At 39.8% G+C, this 21,202-nt stretch overlaps 1 protein-coding gene across 3 annotated transcripts in view; it reads left to right on the forward strand.

Annotated features, from left to right (window-relative positions):
- The first annotated feature begins 477 nt into the window (after window positions 1–477).
- Window positions 478–21,202, forward strand: part of Pfk (ATP-dependent 6-phosphofructokinase) — a 56,127-nt gene continuing 35,402 nt past the window's right edge. Inside the window, exons 1-4 of one of the 3 annotated variants that reach the window (XM_065230144.1) lie at window positions 478–567; window positions 869–1,019; window positions 12,979–13,475; window positions 13,669–13,777. In XM_065230144.1, the coding sequence (XP_065086216.1) occupies window positions 873–1,019; window positions 12,979–13,475; window positions 13,669–13,777 (753 nt within the window). In that variant the 5' untranslated portion in view covers window positions 478–567; window positions 869–872. Of the gene's footprint in view, window positions 568–868; window positions 1,020–12,978; window positions 13,476–13,668; window positions 13,778–14,208; window positions 14,318–21,202 lie in introns of all 3 variants that reach the window. The other 2 variants (XM_065230142.1, XM_065230143.1) reach the window with 2 other exon arrangements.

The following is a 21,202-nucleotide window of genomic DNA, read 5'->3' on the forward strand; positions in this document are numbered from 1 at the left end:
TCTGTTTACAATGAATTTTCCCGCTGAGAGGAAAATTCCTCAAGCTTTCAAAATGGAAATGACACGAAAGCTCTCCCGACGACTGCAGTTCGAGCGGTGTAGGCTACACCCCACTGACTGCCCTGCGAATTTGACCCGCATCGAAGGAACGAGGTTTTCAAACTGTCAAATTCGGCAAAGAAATGCTCTGTTTTGAGTGAAACTTAGCTGAAACCGGCGTATCCTAGATTAAAGAAATTTAATTACTTTTTTACGCAATTATTACAACTAATTTTCCCCGGTTAAACTCTATAATTCAGCAGTTAAAATTCACCCAACAATCAGCCGCAGCAAACCGGTTGTCCTCAAATCCGCAGGGCTAAAACGCGTTCGAAGCTTTCCCGAAAGTCACCTTGAGATGTCATTCTGGTTAACCTTTCGGTTGCGAGAAAAAGGAGTCTTCGTCTCAGATCGCTCGACGGTTCGTATTTTAACTCCAGGCTGTCTACCGAGTCGTTTATAGCAGTCTGTCGCGAGATTTTCGCTGGACAAAATTGAACAGCTACTGATCAACTGAAGACCTCAAATGTTAGTATCCTAGTCGGCTGTGGTTTTATCGCTACAGTAGTGTAGCCGGAATAGTTATCACAGTAGTCCGTGTGCCCCTTTTAGGCAAGCAGTGATTTTTCTGTTACAACATCGCTGACCGTGAAAGAGCATAAGTGCATTTCTTTACTCGTTCCCACAGTGAAAAGAGGGGGGCCTGTTCAGGCTGAGTAGTTTACAGAATAAATTGCTCGTTATTGCACGGAGAAGAAAGTGGTTCTAGGCAGTGTTTGTGTTTCTATTGAAGCAAAGTAAAAAGTGATTTGTTTTGTTCGATTTGCAGCAAAATGTCACCACCACCAGTTCAACGGTTTATTCAACATGGGGCGCACAAAGGCAAGGGAATTGCCGTCTTCACCAGCGGTGGAGATTCGCAAGGCATGAATGCCGCCGTCCGTGCCGTTGTCCGTATGGGCATTTATGTGGGATGTAAGGTAAGTGATGGATTCACCCAAATATTTCTGGTTCTCGCATACCGACTGTGTTGTAATCTGCGCATTCTAAAAATATTCCTCTCGCGCGCTGAATCGAAACAAGATAGCATCTTCCGCTGATCGTTAAAGTAGGCTAAGAGCAATGTTGATCGATGGCCGTGGATCGTAGTGTGTAGTCAGTCTCGGCCAAGGTTTCCTAGGATCAGTTAATTTTACTTCCCATAGGTCGGGTCGCCCACCACTTTCACTTTCAAGGGTAGAGCCATGAGTGGTGATGGGTGCATGGTGATAGTTTGACAGTAGACCAGCCCATGCGTACTGAACATTTCTCGTCCTGCTTTTGTTGTCATCGTTGATATACCTAGATGTATACATATCGAAAGGAGAATTTTTCCTCTAGGAAAATAATCGTCTGAAAAGTACTTTGACCTTGGGGCAATGTTGAGTCGATCAGACCGAACCGGACCAGACAATAGAGCGAAATGAAAAATTAAGATCGTGCCGCATCTCATCGCACTTGATGATTTTCTGAGTGTTTTTTCTTCGTCTCCTTTCGATTTTATGATTGTCTGTCAACTGGCTTTTCGCATGATGCGATCTGAAGAACGAACTAAGGTCACGCGACTTTTTTTCGGGAAGGTTTCTGGACGTGGAGGCAAGTTCAATACATACATTATTCAATTGGCTCAATTAGATGTTTGAACTCGGGGCAAACGCGGTTGCGGAATACACTGGAGTCGTTTTTCACGCGATTTCCCCCCAAAAAATCGCTTTTATAAGATTTCTCCAAAACGGAACAACTTAAGGACCTCAATCCAATCACATTATCCGTTTTAGGTCAGAAGTAATCAAATGGAGCACTTGAAATAAAAATCACAAATTTTGGTGTAATTCAGGAAAAAAAAATCTAGCTGCGATGAACGATTCTCTACGGTAGATGTATTCTATTAATGATATTATTCAAGTTTAAATTACATGATCTAACACTATCCAAAAGTTCAAAAATATAAAGCAGCATGGAAATGTATCAATCCCCCGCGTAAAAACCGTCTCCAGTGTATTTCAATCGAACTGATCGTGAAACTTTTGTTGATTGATTATTTTCAATTTAATGTTAATGGAAACAAATCAGATCCAGAACTTGATTGGTGATTCGTGGCCTTACCTCTGAATCTAATTCGATCGGTTAACGCCCCTATTCCCGTTTTCGATCGAAATGGATTGCTCATAGAGGCAATGCGGGTAAAATGAACACCTGGAAGGGAAGCTTACAGCTAAAAAAAAAAAAAATCTAGGAGCTTTCCTAAGAATCCCAAGAATTTAGGTTTTTCCTTAGATTCATGAGAAAATTTATATTTTTCTATATCATCATGAAAAAAGACTCGAAACAAAATCGAAACGAGCCGGCGCCGGTGGTGTAGTGGTAAGCGTGACTGCTTTTTAACACACCAATGGGTCTGGGTTCAATCCCCAGCCGAGGTCGGTGGGATTTTTCTGAGGCATAAAAATCTCTGGTCACGTCTTCCTTCGGAAGGGAAGTAAAGCCGTTGGTCCCGGCCCATGTGTGTTGTGAATGGGTGCGATATCCTACGCAGGTGTGGAAGCTGCCTTCCTGCACATTCGGTTGCTGTCAATGGATGGCAATCGATGTCCGTCGGTGATTGGCACTAGATTGCGGAACAGAGACCGACGTTAAATAAAGGAAAGAAGAAAAAAAAAATCGAAACGTCGATTTTTGTGGTTTTGTGAGTCGAACTTTGTGCCATGATGAAATTCCTGGCCCTGATAGTTTTCCACCTTCCAGTACGGATCCTTCGTTAAGACAACAACCATTAGCGCATCATGGAATCTGTCAATTACACTCTAATGCTTCGTCACCGAGTATTGCCAACAAAATCGCTTGCGAGATTATGCTTAATGACTCTATCATGGTTTCATCCCCGGAGAAGCCCCTTTTCCACCCGTCTCAGTCGCTCCGTATGTTGATGGGAGCAGTCGAAGTCGTTTCGGACCTGTGTACGGAGTCGGAGAAGGGGTCCTCCAGCCTGCTGTTTGAGGCAAGTACTTAAGCAGCAACAGTATTTCCATCCCTAATGCGCCTCTGGTTTGCAGTGATCCAACGCTACAACTCCATGCCAGAGAAAATTTGGACTCAGATGAACGTCGTATCAACATCTACTACCAGAACGTTAGATGCTTACGCACTAAGATTTGCAACTTCTTCCTTGCCGCTTCGGATTCTTGCTGTTTTTCGAAATGATCGCTATCCTGTAAACAGCACCAAATCCAGGGGTGGTTTGCATTCTCATCGCCGTGTCTTCACACTTGAGTTGCTGCTTAGATCCTACACCTGTCTGTGATACTCTTGAACAGTTGTGGATCGAGATTGAAACTCCCATTGGTAACGCTAGCATCGGGGTGATCTACTTGCCACCAGATCGGAGAGCAAATGTTGCTGACATCAATAACCACTTAATCTCTATTGCAGCAATTCTCTCGAATCTTGAAGTTTCGGATATCGCAATTCAGTTTGGAGACTACAATCAATCCAATCTGGTTTGGTCTGATTCACTGAATGATCTTCCGGTCATAGATGTTCAGCAATCGTTTCTCTATGCACCTAGTTCAATTTTTTTGGATGGGTTCAGTCTGCATGGTTTAACCGAAGACAACAAATCAAGAAGACTGGCAACTCTTCCATTTTCTCATACGAACGCTATGAGACAGGTACAATCGCGTCGATTGCCGCTCAAAGGTAAATGCTTCGAACAAATTAGATAGCAAAGATTACATCCTCAGAAGAAAGGTTTGTGTATTTGCTCATTTTTCTATGCGTAGCTTCCACCTTCACTCAAACGCAGCGCTATTGTATCTGTCGCTTGGATTCTGGCAAAGTTGCCAGTCTTCTTGATATGATGTCTTTGGTTTAACGCTAATCAATCCTAATCAAAATGGTCGTACTCTTGACTTTGTGTTAGCTAATGAAAATATCGTACGTGAAAGTGCTGTTTTGAATGCTGTGTAACCATTAATCAACCTCGATCGGAATCATCCTGTGTTCAGCTACTGCTCCCTAGAATATTCGATGATATCGTTGATCTGCAAAGCTTGGACTTTCACCGTGCTGATTACACCGCATTGTGTGAGGCAATCCGTGGTATTGATTGGCAGACTCTCGAGATGGCTGCCTGTGTGGACGATGCAGTGGTTTATTTCAACGGAAAGGTGAATCAAGGTGCACCAATTCCACCGTGGTCCAATTCGCGTTTACGTCAGCTGAAACGTTCTCGTTGCCCTGTTTTAAAGCGCATATTCACCCAAGCGAGTAACAGGTATCGACTGTACAACCGATTTCTTTACAAACGATACGTCATTCGAACGCAGAACAGCCTTTGTAGGAACCCGAAGCGGTTTTGGTCTTTCGTTAATCCAAAAGGAAAGAAAATGGATTGCCTGTGGAAATGCGTCTCAAAGACACGTGCACTAAAGCTCGATTCAAAGTAAATCTGGACGCACGGTTTAATACACCACCGCGCCCCTGGTGGTTGGAACAAAAAACGTTTGACAGGGATTTGTTGATGTTTCATTGACGAAGAAATTGCTGAAAAGTTTTTCTCGATTGATCGACGCATCCCGAAATTACGGATCATGGAACTTGAGAAAAGAAAATTAATTGTGCACAAACATCTAGAGAACCCTTCGTGGTTTGCCTCAAAAATAGCAAAAGTGTTAAAATTCCCAAAGTCTACGGTGAGTCTTATAATCAAACGTGTCAAGGATACTCTGAGTGTGAATAGAGCACAGCGCATCTATCCTAAAAGTGGCACTAGGGACAAAGAGTTGAGGAGAAAGGTTTTGAGGTACGTGAAAAGCAACCCAGGTGTTTCCATACATGATTTGGCAAAGAAATACAATTCAAACTTCTCCACCGTGCGTAACATCCTTTCAAGAGAAGGATATACATCAGTCTTTTTGTGCCAGTAAACATCCGAATCGCTCCCTGAAACAAAATTTAGTGGTCAAAAAGCGAGCACGGTTACTATACGAACGAGTTTTGACGAAATTTGATGGCTGTATTTTAATGGATGACGAAACATATGTCAAAATGGATTATAAACAAATCCCCGGACGAAAATTTTACCTGGCAACTGGTCGTGGGGATGTCCCTTCCAGGTATAAATTTGTTTTTGCTGATAAGTTTGCTCGGAAACTAATGATTTGGCAAGGAATTTGCAGTTGTGGCCTTAAAATCAAGGTTTTCATCACATCTCACACAATGACGTCGAAGGTTTACATTAAAGAGTGTCTGAAAAAGCGGATTTTACCCTTAATTTAGCAACACAAGCCGGATCTAGTCAGCTGCCTCTACTCTAAGGAGGTACTAGAATGGTATGCTGCAAACAATGTTAATTTCGTCGCCAAAGAGATTAAGCCTCCGAATTGCCCTGAGCTCAGACCGATCGAAAAATATTGGGCAATTGTCAAGCGAAAACATCGAGGATGCGGTAAAGATGTGAAAATGCACAACAAATGCGTTTAAAGTGGAATAAGCTCGCCGGTGCAGTGTCACCAGCGACTGTACAGATCATGATAGCATTGATCACAAGTAAAGTGCGACAGTTCGTTCGAAACGGTGAAATGTAATAACTTGTTATATATCGTTTGAAAGCTGAATAAATACCCTTTTGTTTGACGTTTTGATCAACGGTGTATGTTGTTTAATTCTTGAGTTACAAGGAAAATGCAATCTTTTCGTGGAACACTTCAAGGCTGCTTTCAATAACTCAGTGGCATCGGACTCGCAAATAGTTGCTGTTCTCGATGGTACTCCAAGGGATGCAATTGAATTCAGTACCTTCGAAATCTCAACGCATCATGTTGAAGCAGCCATGGACAAATTGAAACCATCATACTCTGTTGGTCCTGACGAAATTCCCGTTGTAGGGGAATTTACGTATTCTCGTCTATCTATGCAGCGTCTGCACTTCTACTAGCATTTTCTCAGCGCCACGCACATATATGATGTGTCTGTTTGTTTACATTCATCTGCTGCTTGCTTCTCTATCCATTCCAATCGACAGAATTTTTCAAAACGTTTTGAAAGCGTTTTTACAACGCTCCAAACTTCTCAGGTGAGTGTGACTATTGTCGGCAGCCTCTTTTTCTTCGGCAACCTTCCCATTAGAACTGCGTGTTAACCAGCTGTTCTATTATCGGCAACTCGAAATCAACCCGATTTTGTAGTGCGTATGCTTTATTTGAAGAAAAATGTAGCATTACTGGATTGCTCGATCGTTCAAATATAATCAGATTGAAGCTGAAAGGCTAAACAATCGTTTGGACACATTCAGGGAAGTGCGTTGATGGGAAAACATAGTGAAATTAACGTTTAAATTTTGGTTGCCGAAAACAGTCAATGGGTGCCGAAGCCAACATTTACCCTATATTGAAAAGATGTACTGATGCTCTTGTCTATCCATTGACTGTGTTATTCAATGCTTCCTTAGAGCAACGTAAATTCTTGTTGGAAATTTTCTGTCATGTTCCCTGTCCACAAGAAAGGTGAAAAGGCTGATATTGAAAACTATCGTGGAATCACATCGCTGTGCGCTAGTTCGACGGTGTTCGAGATCATTGTAAATGATGCTTTGTTTGCCAGCTGCCAGCGCTACATTTCCACTGAACAACACGGATTCTTCCCAAAACGGTCTGGCTCAACGAATCTAGTTCAATTCCTCTCCACATGCCTGCGTAGCATGGATTCTGGTGCCCAATTCGACGCTGTTTATACGGATCTGAAAGCCCCGTTTGATCGTGTTGACCATGGGATATTACTAGCTAGACTGGACAAATTTGGCATGTCTCCTGCTTTTGTCACTTGGTTCAGATCGTATCTAACTAGTCGTACGCTGTGTATAAAAATTGGATCCGAACAATCTGAGACATTTTCCAACTCCTCCAGAGTACCCCAAGGAAGCAATCTGTCTACGATCCCTGTATTGCTCACAGGTACGATCAATTTTGGAGTCAAGTGTGGTTGCCTGGTGGCAGTATCATGCCAGTTGGATTGCCAGGATCGAATTAGTGCAGAAAAAAAGTTCGATACGCACTTCGCACTCCCCCGTGTAATGATCCTTCCAACTTACCACCCTATGAGGAACGTTGCCATCTTCTCGGACTGGAGACGCTAGAACTACGACGGTCCATCGAAACTTTCAACAACGACTCTCTTTAAGGCGATAGCTTTGTGTAATACTCTAGTTTAGTAAGTTTTTTTTTTTGTAGTGTTCTAGTCTTATGCATAAATTTAACTGTTCATTAAGATCATAAACAAGTTAGATGAATACTAGGTAAATAAACAATAAACAAAAGAAAAATATGTTTGCGGATTACTCCGAAAATTTCTAGAAATTGCTGTTAACTTCTGAGAAGCTCGATGAACTCCTAGATTGAGCCATGGCTCATACAAAGTTTCCTTATTTTTTAGGAAGATCACTGATTTTTTCCCAAGGTTGCTAAATTTGAACGAACCTCCTATAATATATACAATGTCCCTTAAAAACATCTACAAAATTCCGTTAACTTTTAGAAATTTTACTCAACCTCTTCGAAGTTCCCTCATCTTATTCCAAGTTCCTTAATTGTTATTTTTCAATATTTATTAAATCTATCAAGATCTTAAAATATCTATGACCTTCTCTGAACTTCCGGGAAGATCCTGAACCTATTCTACTAATTTGATTTACGGTTTAGCGACTTTGCAGTCAATTTAATTGTTTATAGGAAAGTTTGAACATACTGAGAGGTAAGCACATATCATCGGTAAGAGACGTGTGTGTGAGAAAATTTGCGAAAAAATCTAAGGACACCGGTGGGATTCGAACCCACAATTCCCATTCAGTACACGGGTGCATTGCCAATCATACAACGGTGGACCTATGGTCTACAGATGAATTTGGCTAATGACATTTGAGTTTCGAATCCGTTCCCCACCCTAGTCTTTTTGCGCAAGCGTTCTCTGATACACAACAATCGTCTATTATCGACGATATGTGCTCGTACCGCAACCACTCAGTATCAGTCGATGTGAACAAACACCATAGGTCCACCGTTGTATAATTGGCAATGCACCCGTGTACTGAATGGGAATTGTGGGTTCGAATCCCACCGGTGCCCTTAGATTTTTTCGCAAATTTTCTCACACACACGTCTCTTACCGATGATATGTGCTTACCTCTCAGTATGTTCAAACTTTCCTATAAACTATTCTACTAATATTCTTGAAAATCTGGAATGTTCCCTGAAATTGAGCAAAGTTCCCAAAACATCCAGGAAGGTTCACTGAGCTTTGTTGAAGAGTACTACCCATAATCACATATCAGTCTTTTCGTTGCTTGAATTCGTATTCATATGGGGCAGTTATGCGAATATAGGCATAGTAGTTCCAGTCAGAATGTTCAAAACCATGGACACATGAAAGCTGACAAAAATCGCAGAACAAGAACGTTTGGTAAACTTTTAGAACTTTAATTTGCTTTTTTATGTATTGACGTAGGACTACGTCTGTGATTTCTATATGGGGGTACACTTTGTGAAAACCGATAATGGAACATGCAACAAAATTATGAAAGATTTTGAACGTTAATAACTCAGCTGCCCCTGGACCAATTTCAATAATTTTATCACCAATCGATCATAAATATTTCGACGCATCTGTTAATTTTAAGACTTTATGGTGTTTTAAAATGTAACTATTGATAATTGCACGAATGAAAATTATCACCGACTGTTGCAGCTCTCGAACAAAGTGGAATTTCGTCTCGATGTGTTTCGAACGGCGGCCAATGGTTGATGAATTTGATTGTTTTATCACCCCTTGGTTATCCTCGAACACAATCACTGACGATGATAGCTTCACGTTGAAGTCGTTAAGAATTCTCCGGACCCAACGAAGCTCTTGACAACACTCGGCTAGCACAACGTACTCTGCTTCGGTGCTGCTGAGCGTGACGCAAGTTTGCTTTTTGGAACTCCAGCTTACAGATCCACCAGCGAAACGGAACAAGAAACCTGACGTTGATTTCCGGTCACTCGAATCACTGGCCCAATCAGCGTCGACGAAGATTTTTAGCGATGAACCATCCACGCCCAAAACCAGCTCTTCGTTTAACGTTTGCTTGAGATATCGCGATACCCGCTTCGCTTCCAGCCAGTCAGCTTGAGTCGCACAACTGGTCCTTCTTCCCAGTATCGATACAACAGCCGAAATATCTGAACGCGTATTAACGGCCACGTACAATAAACCGCCAATTAAGCTTGCATATTGGTGATTATTTGGCAATTTATCCGCTTCACCCTCCTCCTTATATTGTGTGTGGCCGGGGATAAGTGGAAACTTAGAAGGTTTTGCATCAGTCATTCCGAAACGTTCCAGCAGTTTTCGGATATATGTTGTTTAATTCAGGCTCACTCCTCCAGCTGATCGATTCACCTCGATCATTAATTTTTGTTTTTTTTTTCGGTACTTCACTCGCGACAGTAACCGAAACGAAAGAAAAAAAAACATTTATTTTTCTCTAATTAAACTTCCGAAAAGGCTTATAACCTATTGGAATGGCCTTAGATCGTGGGAATGAAACCCTTGTGTATCCTACGATGTACAAAACTATAAGAGAGTGAATGTTCTTTATTACCGAGCTTATATTGAGGTTACTATGGTAACATGGAACAAATTCAAAATTATTATGGCATGCTGCGTTTACTCGTCGTCGTCATCTCCCACAGTCCTATGTCACCATTGCGTACAACCCCATAGGGCTGCCCATAGGGCTGGGCTGTCCCTTGTAGTTTTTTTTTACAGAAAACTATTTAAAATGTCTCAAGCATCGTTTTCTGACTAAATTACATGAAAAAAAAACATTTTAACAAGAAGTTAAAAAAATTGCCAAAAGTTCTTGTTCTACGATTTTTGGTTTCCCAGTTGGCATTTTTTATGGACTTTCTTTTATTTTTTTCAATCTGGCAAGAATGTTTTGAGGTTTTTTGGTTTTCAAGCATTTCTTGTAATTTTTAATTGAAATTACAAAAGCATTTCTTTTGTATATTTTGTTTCCAGAAACACATTACTTTTCTCTACAACTTTGTCCCAACCGTCATTTCGATCAGAAGTGCCATTTCTGTGCTACATTTTTTTGAAAAAGGGGCAATGACGCCATTTTGAAAATTTTACAAGATCCAAACTGGCCGAATTTTAGCAAAAATGCGAATCATTGCCCATAACAACTAATTTTGCAAAGTTTCATGCTAATCGAAGAAGGTCATGTTTTTCCGATTCGCCATTTGGCGTGGAACTGCTTTGAAGAAGATCTTTCGCAAACTGCTGCTAAGTTCCTGAAACTAAACTGGTGTCTAAAATTCTAAGCTTCTTCGAAATTTCCCGAAGTTTTATGCGCTTCTACAAAGTTTGCCGACGCAGCTTGCTCTATGACCGGCATAATCGGCACACTTGCGGCACACTGACAAAAAAGATGATCCAAGGCCGGGGGTGCGGAGTGACCTACCCCTTGATACACCTTTACTGTTTGGTGGTTGACAAAGGAATGAAAGTTTTATTTTCTAGACTTGATACTATCGTATATTCATAGATTGCTGCGATCAATTGTACTTCTAACAATTTCAAAGTTTTTTTTTTAAAGTGAATCAGTACTTTTTGTAATGATTCCGATCTTTTCTGAAGTGAGTCAGTACTTTCCGAAGTGATTCCGAATTTTTCAAAAGTACGTCAGATGTCATTTAGAACTTTTATGAAGTGAATCAGTACTTTTCTAATTGATTCTGTATATTTCTGGGATGATTCAGTTCTTTTAGAAGTGATTTTGAATTGTTATAAACTGATTCAGTTCTTTCCGTAGTGATTTAGATCATTTCTGAAGTGACTCAGCACTTTCTGAAGCGATTCAGTACTTTCCGAAGTGATTCCGAACATTTTTGAAGTTATTCAGTTCTTTTAGAAGCTATTCAGCATTATTATAAAAGGGTTCAGTACTTTCCGGAGTAATTTAGAACATTGCTGAAGTGCTTCAGCATTTTTTTAAAGTGACTCCGATCGTTTCTTAAGTGTTTCGGTACTTTTTGAAGTCATTATGAACATTTCTGAAGTGAATCAATACTTTCTGAAGTGATTCCGAACTATTCACAAGTAATTCAGTACTTTCTGAAGTGATTAAGATCTTTTCTCAGGTGGTTCAATACTTTTCAAAGAGATTCCGAACATTTCTGAAGTGGTCAAGTTCTTTTAGAAGTAATTCCGAACGTCTTTGAAGTATTTCAGTAATTTCCGAAGTATTTCCGATCATTTCTGAAGTGGTTCAGTCGATTCATTCAGTTCTTTTAGAAGTGGCTCCGAAATTTTATGAAGTGATTCAGTACTTTTCGAAGTGGGTCCGATCGTTTCTGAAGTGATTCAGTACTTTTCGAAGTGATTCCGATAATTTCTAAGGTGATTCAGGACATTCCGAAGTGATTCAAAATGTTTCAAAAGTAAGTCTGTACTTTCCGAAGTGATTTCGAAATTTTCTGAAGTGGATCAGTGCTTTGGAAGTGATACCGAATGTCATATATGGGATGATTCTGATCTTTTAGAAGTGATGCCGATTTTTTAAGTAATTCAGTACTTGCCGAAGAGACTTCGAATATTTCTAAAGTGATTTAGAACTTACCTAAGAAGCGATTCAGTACTTTCCGAAGTTCTTCCGATCGTTTCTGAAGTGATTCAGTTCTTTTAGAAGTTATTCGAAATTATTATGAAGTGCTTCAGTACTTTTTGAAGCAATTCCGATCGTTTCTGAAGTGATGCAGTACTTTCTGAAGGAATTCCGATTTTTTTTAAAGTAATTCAGCACTTTCCGAAGTGATTAAGATTTTTTCTCAAGTGATTCAATACTTTCCGAAGAGATTCCGAACATTTCTGAAGTGGTTCAGTTCTTTCAGATGTGATTGAAACTTTCTTTGAAGCAATTCAGTATTTTCCGAAGTATTTCCGGACATTTCTGAAGTGATTCAGTACTTTCCGAAGTGATTTCGAACTTTTCTTAAGTGAATCTGTACTTTTTCAAGTTCCAAAGACGAAAATTCTATCTGCCACAGACTTATTCAGCACGATTTTCAGCTTGTAAACATTTTTAAGGTGTTGCTTAACTTTTTGGGGGGAGGCAATATTCAATTCGACAGTGAGCATGCATAAGGGCGAATACGCGATGATGATTCTCTTCATGCATGCTCACTGTCGAATTCAGTGTTGCAATACTTTTCTATCAAGGGGGGGAGGTGGCTGTCAAATACGAACAATCGTCGCCTACCTCGCATAACTGGGATAACTGGTTCCAAACGTAAACAAGCCATAAGAAACCTACAACGTTTGTTTACGTTTCATACAAGAATGATCAGTAGGCTGATTTGACAGCACGTCCCCCCCCCCCAAGTTTTCTATGCGAGTCCATACTTCTCGCGCAACACTAGAAACGGGCCTATCATTGTTGGTCGATTCTCGAATAACTCGACTGCAAATGAATTTCCCATTCAGTGTGTTGATTCAGGCGCAAGCTAACATCATCTTCTGTCGAACAGTGCACCACTTTTTGATTCATCGATTTGTTTGCACTTCCCCTTCTGTTTTGTGCTGAGAGCTTAGCGAGAAATTCGTTTATGTTGCCGTGGTAAACCAAAGAGGAAGTCGATGAAGAGAATCGATCAACGAGGATAGGCCCTTTTCAAATGTTACGCGAGACTTATGACGGGTAGTGTACATCATTTCAAAAGCGAATTTTCAATTAGCCGTACCTACGGAAGGAAATCCTTCCGATGTGGCATGCATTGGTTGTCTTGGCATTAACTGACCGTCACCAGTTTGAACAATCAACCGACCTAATAACAAACTTTCTGATTTCCCCTTTCCTTCCAGGTATACTTCATCCGCGAGGGCTACCAGGGCATGGTCGATGGCGGGGAGCACATCGTGGAAGCCAACTGGGCCTCAGTATCCAGTATTATCCACCGTGGCGGTACGGTGATCGGATCGGCCCGCTGCATGGACTTCAAGGAACGTGCCGGACGGCTGAAGGCTGCCCAGAATCTGGTCGTCCGTGGCATCACCAATCTGGTGGTGATAGGTGGTGACGGTTCGCTGACCGGTGCCAACCTGTTTCGACAGGAGTGGAGCAGCTTGTTGGACGAGCTGCTGGCGGCCGGTCGGATTACCCAGGACCAGCGACTTAAGAACAAAGCGCTGCACATTGCCGGCATGGTCGGTTCGATCGATAACGATTTCTGCGGTACGGACATGACCATCGGTACCGATTCGGCCCTGCACCGCATCATCGAGGCCATTGATGCTATCGTTAGTACTGCCTACTCTCACCAGAGAACCTTCATCATGGAGGTCATGGGCAGACATTGTGGGTAAGTTTTACGGTCCTTAACCCCCTAAAAAGCAATCGGCAGACAGACATTTCGTTGAAATGATTGAAAATTGTTTAAGTCCGAATTTGAAAATCAGCACCAGCTAGTGAAATTGGGCAGGATTTAGGATCGCTCTCACCACCAAAAGCTCAGATATTAACAGTCAAAACTCTTTCTTTTCCCTGGTGCGTAGATATCTGGCAGTTGTTGCTGGTGTGATTTCCGAAGCTGATTATGTTTTCATTCCAGAATCGCCTCCTCCCCTCGATTGGGAGGTGAAACTTTGCTCCAAACTAGAACAGGCAAGAGTTTTCTAAGTGTTAGGTAGCGAGGAATGTGACCTGAACCTTTTCTCTTTGTTATATTTTTTTTCTTAATTGTCTACACCCTTGCCAATCATTATCGTTTTTCAACTTTCACAATCTTCTCCTGTCTTTCCACAACTACTCGATGTTTGTGCCATCCATCCAAGCAAAATCTACCGAAACTCAGGTCGTTTTCCCCCCATTCTTAATCTTGTGTTAGCCTGTGTTCAATAAATTATTTTCTGTTGTTATTGTAACGAAAAATCAAGCGATTATCTATGTATGGTACCAAAAGCAACGAAGCAAAATCTCCCAAGGACTAAACTGGATAAACGGAAATCAAAATTTTAAATTCAAAGCAACGCAACTATGATCAATCTATACCAACCAAAACAAAACATTCATTCCATCTCCCACTTTTCTCGCAGTTATCTAGCTGTAGTGGCCGGTCTATGCATTGAGGCAGATTACATTTTCATTCCCGAAGACCCACCAAATACTGATTGGCCCGAAAGAATGTGCAGTCAATTGAGTCAGGCAAGAATCTCCCTCCAGCACGCTCTAATCTCTCATCTTCCGCTCGCTTTAGATGAACGAAGTTCAAATGAAAATTAACTTTAACATTAACGCCCGAATTAGATTGTGCTATCATCATCCCGTTTGGTTTTTCTAAATTTATGCAACCCATCCCTTAAGGAAGGCACCATTCTGGTCAGCGTTGCTTGCCTGAATGAGTTCACTTTCATCCGTCCACCGTCCTTATCAGACGGCAGCGTGCATTTTTCATTTATTTATTTTTTTAGCTTATAAATGCCCACGATGCCGCTTATCTGCTCCCCGTGTGTCCGCTATTCACCTTATAGGTTATTCTGCATTCAAGGCATCCGATTTGGTTCATCATCTCAGTACTACCATACATAGAGATTCCGTTTAATTCGTTTGCATCTTAGAAGTTATTACATTACTTACCTACACTGCTACTCATTTTAGCGATCGTCCTCGAAAGTGAAATTTAAATATGGTTTGTTTCGGTTTAGATGGGTGGATGGGGGGACGTTTGTTTCGTTTCTCGGTGTGGTAAAGTCTCGTGGCGTGGTTTTGTTTACCTTCCCTAAGTTGAAATGACGCGTTGCACAAGGGCTCATGCAATGTACTTCACGTGATGCACCTATACGGCTTATCAGCTAAACTAAACAAGCAGAATGCATGCACACTAGGGTGGGTCAACTTTACAACTCCACACTGCTCTTTCAATGCGTATTGAGGTTCACCAAAACTGGGCCAAATTTGAACGAATTTCGTTATAATCTCGATTTGCGGGAAAATTTTAAATTATGGAAAGCGGGACTATCATATTCAATTGCCTACCAAAAAATCAAATATTGTTCAAATTTCACCAAATCTCGGACTTGTATTGAGAATACTATATAACACAACTTTGTCGAGGGCAGCAAATCGACTTGATCTTTGTACAAAAAATTACTAATCTTTCATTTTAGACCAAGAGTTCCACACGTACCTACTAGCTAATATACACTAGTGGAAATAAATATAAAGACACTTTAAAAGCATGGCTCCTCGAAACTTTAAGAATCAGATTAAACCTAAAGCATGTGTGTTTGGAAGTCACATTATCATGTTACGATATAAACCTGAGAATGGATCAATTGCATAATATACCTAGGAGAAATAAATGGAAATGTGATTTTCTCCTACGGAAATAAATATAAGTACGATGCATGATTAAGCATGTCATCAATTCTTGCGGCTCCAAATCAATCAAAGAGTTAGTTCCAATAATCATTATTCTCGATTTTTGCTAAATTTTAAGCATATCCAATCGGTTCTCAAAATACACAAAAATCGATAATCACAAAAACTTGCCCATGAAACGCCTAAATGTATGTTTCTTCTATCTGCTTCGACCGATTCTCATCGACTTTCTCTTTTCATAACTACTCTTATGCAAACAGATTTCGCGCTAATTCTACCTCATAGTTTGATAAAGGAGGTTCTTATCGAGCGTCCAAATCGTCAAATACAACAGGGAAAGGTTTTCCAGCTGAGTTATTGACGAAAGAGAAAGTCAATGAAGAGAATCGATCAATGCAGATAGGACCTTTTGAAATGTTTATCTAGAGTTCTGAGTGGCGTCGCCCTAACCTCAATCTACCTGCTCAACCATTCTAAACACAAATAACAATGTATTGCTTTAAATTGATACGAATCCGGGTCAAAATCGACATTTTTAACTTCCACTATTGAATTGCTCGGTATTACCAAAGTTAGAATAGTGATGAGTCAAAAGCCATCCAGGTTCTCCATAAATGGCTTGAAATTATGCTGTGAAATGGTAACACTGCTCGAGTTGAATCAAATAGAGCTCAACATCTCGGTTTCGTTTCAAGACAGTGACTTCAAATGTTTCGCAAAGTTGGACTATCTGTCAACGGTCATCCAGAATTCACATGAATGACTCGAAATTCTGTCATTAGATGGCAACACTGACCGGGTAGAATCAATTATGCTTAACATCTCGGTATCGTTTCAAGATAGCGACCTCGAATGTTCAGTGTGAGTCAAGAGCCAGTCAGGGTTTTCAGGGTCACAGATAGAGTAAACCCAAATAAAGCCCACTATCTCGGAATCATTTCTAGATGGCGACTTCGAATATTCAGCAAAGTGTGCGTATGAATCAAGAGCCAGCCAGGGCTGCCGTGAATGTTTGAAATACAGCCCGTAGATGGCAACACTGTTTGTGTAGAATCAAATAGAATTCAATATTATGGCATCGTTTCAGGGAAGCGACTTACTATTATTTACATAAGTTAAGCACCACCCAAATTAGATTCGTTTGCGTTGACGTAAATTTGACAGTTAGACAATCGAATTAGCTGTCACTTTGCCGCAACGCGTCTGATCCGGATCTAATGTGGGTGCTTCTTTAAAATATGACTTACGTAGGAAACTACTGAATCACTTTAGGAAAGTTCGGAATCACTTCTGTAAAATTTGGGATTACAGTCCCCTTTCGATTTTGGCAACAAGCCCGAAAATTTAGTGTTGCCAAAATTGAAATTTATCTTATGATTTCGTGGATTTTTGACCACTGTGAGACGTTATTAATAATTAATCTTTTATTAAAAATTGTATTCACAAGGAGCAAGAATACATTATTTTCAAAATCCCCACCGTGCCAAAATCGAACCCCGTGCCTAAAACGAACTATTTTATGGTTTTGTTGCCAAAATTGAATGAGTACTGTGCTTCGGAAATCTTTCAATTACTTTTTTTTATTTTTTTTTGTTAATTAATTTGATAAGGCTCAATCGAATTAACATTACAGAGCCGAGGGTTCTTGTTCACTATACAAGAAATCGTAACACTTTATCAGAACGTGATCCGCTTCCAGAAGTTTCATTTTTTGGCAGTATCGCCAACGGGGGGTAGAGCGCTTCCATTGCAGCAATGGACGCAAAACGTGGTCATTACTCACACACTCATCACGGAACGGTTGCTTTCTTCCGAAAGAACTACTGATGACGAACAATGAGAAGGACCACACAATGGTTGCTGCCGAGTAAACAGGTGATCGCGTGACACACATCGAGAGTGGCCTGCTTCTGTCGACAGCCGAGTGAACACTGTTTTCAATCACTTTGAAAAATGCTATATCACTTCAATATATCACTTGGATTCACTTTGAAAAGTACTGAATCACTTCATAAAATTACGGAACAAGTTCGGAAAGTATTGAATCAGTTCATAAAAGTTTGCAATCACTTCTGCAAGTTCTGAATCACTGTCATGATATTGAGTTCTATTTGATTCTACTCGAGCAGTGTTGCCATCTACTGGCTGAATTTCATATATCCACGACTCTTGACTCATACAAACACTTTGCTGAACATTCAAAGTCTCCATCTAGAAACGATTCCGAGATAGTGGGCTTTATTTGGGTTTACTCTATCTGTGATGCCATAGCAGAATTTAGAATCATTTACACGGCAAGCCTTACTGGCTCTTGACTCACACTGAACATTCGAGGTCGCTATCTTGAAACGATACCGAGATCTTAAGCTTTAATTGATTCCATCTAATGACAGCATTTCGCGTCATTCGTGTGAATTCTGGATGACCCTTGACACATAGTCCAACTTTCCGAAACATTTGCAGTCACTGTCTTGAAACGAAACCGAGATGTTGATTCTACTCGAGCAGTGCTGTCATTTCACAGCATAATTTTGAGCTATTTATGGAAAACCTGGATGGCTCTTGACGTCTTGACTACATTATTTTGGACAAGTTTGAGATCGCTTCAGAAAGTACTGAATCTCTTCAAAAAAAAAAATGGAAGCACTCACTTTAGATAGTACTGAATAGTTTCAGAAAATTTCGTAATCATTTAGCAAAGTACTGAATCATTCCAAAAAACTTGTTATCAGTTTCGCAAATTCTAGATCACTTTATAAAAGTTTGGAATCTCTTCAGAAATGGAAATCACTGAACCACTTAAGAAAAGTTCGAAATCACTTCGGAAAACATCGGATCAATTCATAAGTAAGTGAATCAGTACTTTCTAAAGGAATTCCTAACATTTTTTAAGTGGTTTAGTACTGTCCAAAATGATTCCGAACTTTTCTGAATCACTTCAGAAATTACTGAATCACTTCAGATAACTTTGGAAAGTACTGCTTCAGAAAAGTATGAAATCACTTCTGCAAGTTCTGAATCACTTTGGAATGAACTAAATCATTTTGGACAAGTTTTAAATCGCTTCGTAAAGTACTCAAAAATTGAATTTTTTTTTCAGATAGAGGTAAATCATTTAAGAAAATGTCGTAATCATTTTGGAAACTACTGAATCACTTCAGAAAGTATTTTACAACTTTCACAAGCACTAAATAACTTCATAAAAGTTAGGAATCACTTGTCAGAAATAACTGAATCATTTAAAAATATTCGGAATCACTGAACCACTTAAGAAAAGTTCGAAGTCACTCAGAAAAGTTCGGAATCACTTTGAAAATTACTTGATCATTCCAAAAAAAGTATGTAATCACTTCTGCAATCTCTGAATCACTTTGGAATGAACTGAATCATTTTGGACAAGTTTGAAACCGCTTAAGAAAATAGTGAATATCTTTTTAAAAAATCGATTTTTTTTAGATAATATTGAATCGTTTTAGAAAATTTCGTAATCATTTTGGAAACTACTGAATCACTCTAGAAAGTTTTTTACAACTTACTCAAGTATAGATAACTTTATAAAAGTTACAAATCACTTTATAAATAACTCAATCCTTCCATAAATGTTCGGAATCACAGAACTACTTAAGAAAAGTTCGAAATCACTTCGGAAAGTACTGAAGCAATTCATAAGCAAGCGAATCAGTACTTTGCAAAGTGATTCCAAACATTTTCAAACTTATTCAGTACTGTCCTAAATTACTTCGAACTTTTCTGAATCACTTCAGAAATTACTGAATCACTTCAGAAAAAATCGGATTCTAAAGTGATTCTGTACTGTGAGTACTGTATCATTCCAGAAAAGTATGTAATCACTTCTGCAAGTTCTGAATCACTTTGGAATGTACTGAATCATTTTGGACAAGTTTGAAATCTCTTCAGTAAGTACTCAGAAATTGGATTTTTTTTTTCAGATGGTGCTAAATCATTTCAGAAAATGTCGTTATCATTTTGGATACTTCTGAATCACTCCAGAAAGTTTTTTACAACTTTCGCAAGCACTAAATAACTTCATAAAAGTTAGATCCACTCAATAAAAGTTCGAAATCACTTCGGAAAGTACTGAATCAATTCATAAGTAAGCGAATCAGTACTTTTCAAAGTGATTCCAAACATTTTCAAACTTATTCAGTACTGTCCTAAATGATTTTGAACTTCGCTGAAATAATTCAGTACTTTCCGAAGTAATTCCAAACTTTGCTAAAGGGATTCAGTTCTTTGCAAAGTGATTCCGATTTTTCAAAAAAAAAATCAGTGCAATGGTTGCGAACTTTTTTCAAGTTAGTAGACTTTCAGTTAGTGAGGTTAACCTTCTGCTGCTCCCAGAGTAAAAATACAGCTCGCCGTGTATTAATCTACTACCATTTACCTCCGGTTTTTCTTCTCCAAAAATTAGCTTGGTTTCAAAAAAATTCCATCGGGAGGGATTTGAATTAATTTTATCAAAATTTTCCATGGAAATATTAGGAAACGCCTCTGAAGAGCCAAAACCTTCATATGTAAAAATTCTCCAAAAAATACGGAATATCAAGCTAACAAAACTCACCAACTGCAAATCTCACCAAACTGTGGTGAGATTGAGTTTAACGATTTTTGCTTTACACCCGAATGCAACCGAAACTTCCAAAACGGCTTGCAGCAGTCTCTTCGCGTCTGCCATCGGTCAAGTTTAAAAAGAGATATCAAACTATGCTTTCTCTATCTAAGAAAACGATGTGCAATGGAATCATTTTTGTGTCGAGTCAACTCTCAGCTTGATTTTTGCACGTTGTGAATAGTCTCACAATATCAAAGGAGCTTGTAAAATCAATATCAAGCATGATATTTTGTTTATTGTAACGCGTGATATTGCGAACGCATGAGAGCGGAAAAATATCAATTGATTTCTGATTTTGCGAAAATGTGGTTGCCTCAACAATTGTTTCGAAAAGTTTACTCGCGATGATAGGCTATGAAACTTTTTGGAATCTGGACAACGCCGGTCAAGGAAATATTATTAGACAGAGTGCTCATTTAATACCTGTCAGACGGTGCCGGAAACGTAGTGCGAAGGATTTGGCAAGTCAAAGCCAAATTTAATGGGGGTTATTCCGAGAGTCGAAGTGACTTTTGTCACTAATGAAGTGAGAAAAGTCACGTCGTGGTGACGTGACTCTTCATTTGATTTGCACAGAGAGTCACGTCACCACGACAAGACTTCTCTCACTTCACTAGTGACAAAAGTCACTTCGACTCTCGGAATAACCCCCAATGTCTCACAGTACACGTTGAACTATTCAAGCCTCGCCCGTACGTGGACGTCGTGAGAAAATTGTTTTTTTCAAAAATAACGTTAAGAGCTAGGATACGCAAGCATCATCAACAGTGAGGACCTTAAATACTGCAAACTGTTTTCCAAGAAACAACTCCTGTTGATTGAAAAAGGTACGTTCTCTACTGAAGCTAATACCCCGTTCACATTACAGCCTATATCACGTAATATAGGCTGTCTTGCAATGAGCACTCGTACATAGGATTTCCAGTGAAAACTAGATGTATGAGTGCTCATTGCAAGACAGCGTATATCACGTGATATACGCTGTAATGTGAACGGGGTATAACGTACTCTGGCAAAGGTCTCCTCGTGGAATTGAATTCTCTGTTGTTGTACCTGCTATTGAAGAAGACGAAAAA

Source organism: Ochlerotatus camptorhynchus, unplaced genomic scaffold (genome assembly GCF_037179485.1).
Source record: "Ochlerotatus camptorhynchus isolate MF236.1 unplaced genomic scaffold, CSIRO-AGI_Acam_v1.1 ptg000328l, whole genome shotgun sequence".
Lineage (NCBI taxonomy): Eukaryota > Metazoa > Arthropoda > Insecta > Diptera > Culicidae > Ochlerotatus > Ochlerotatus camptorhynchus.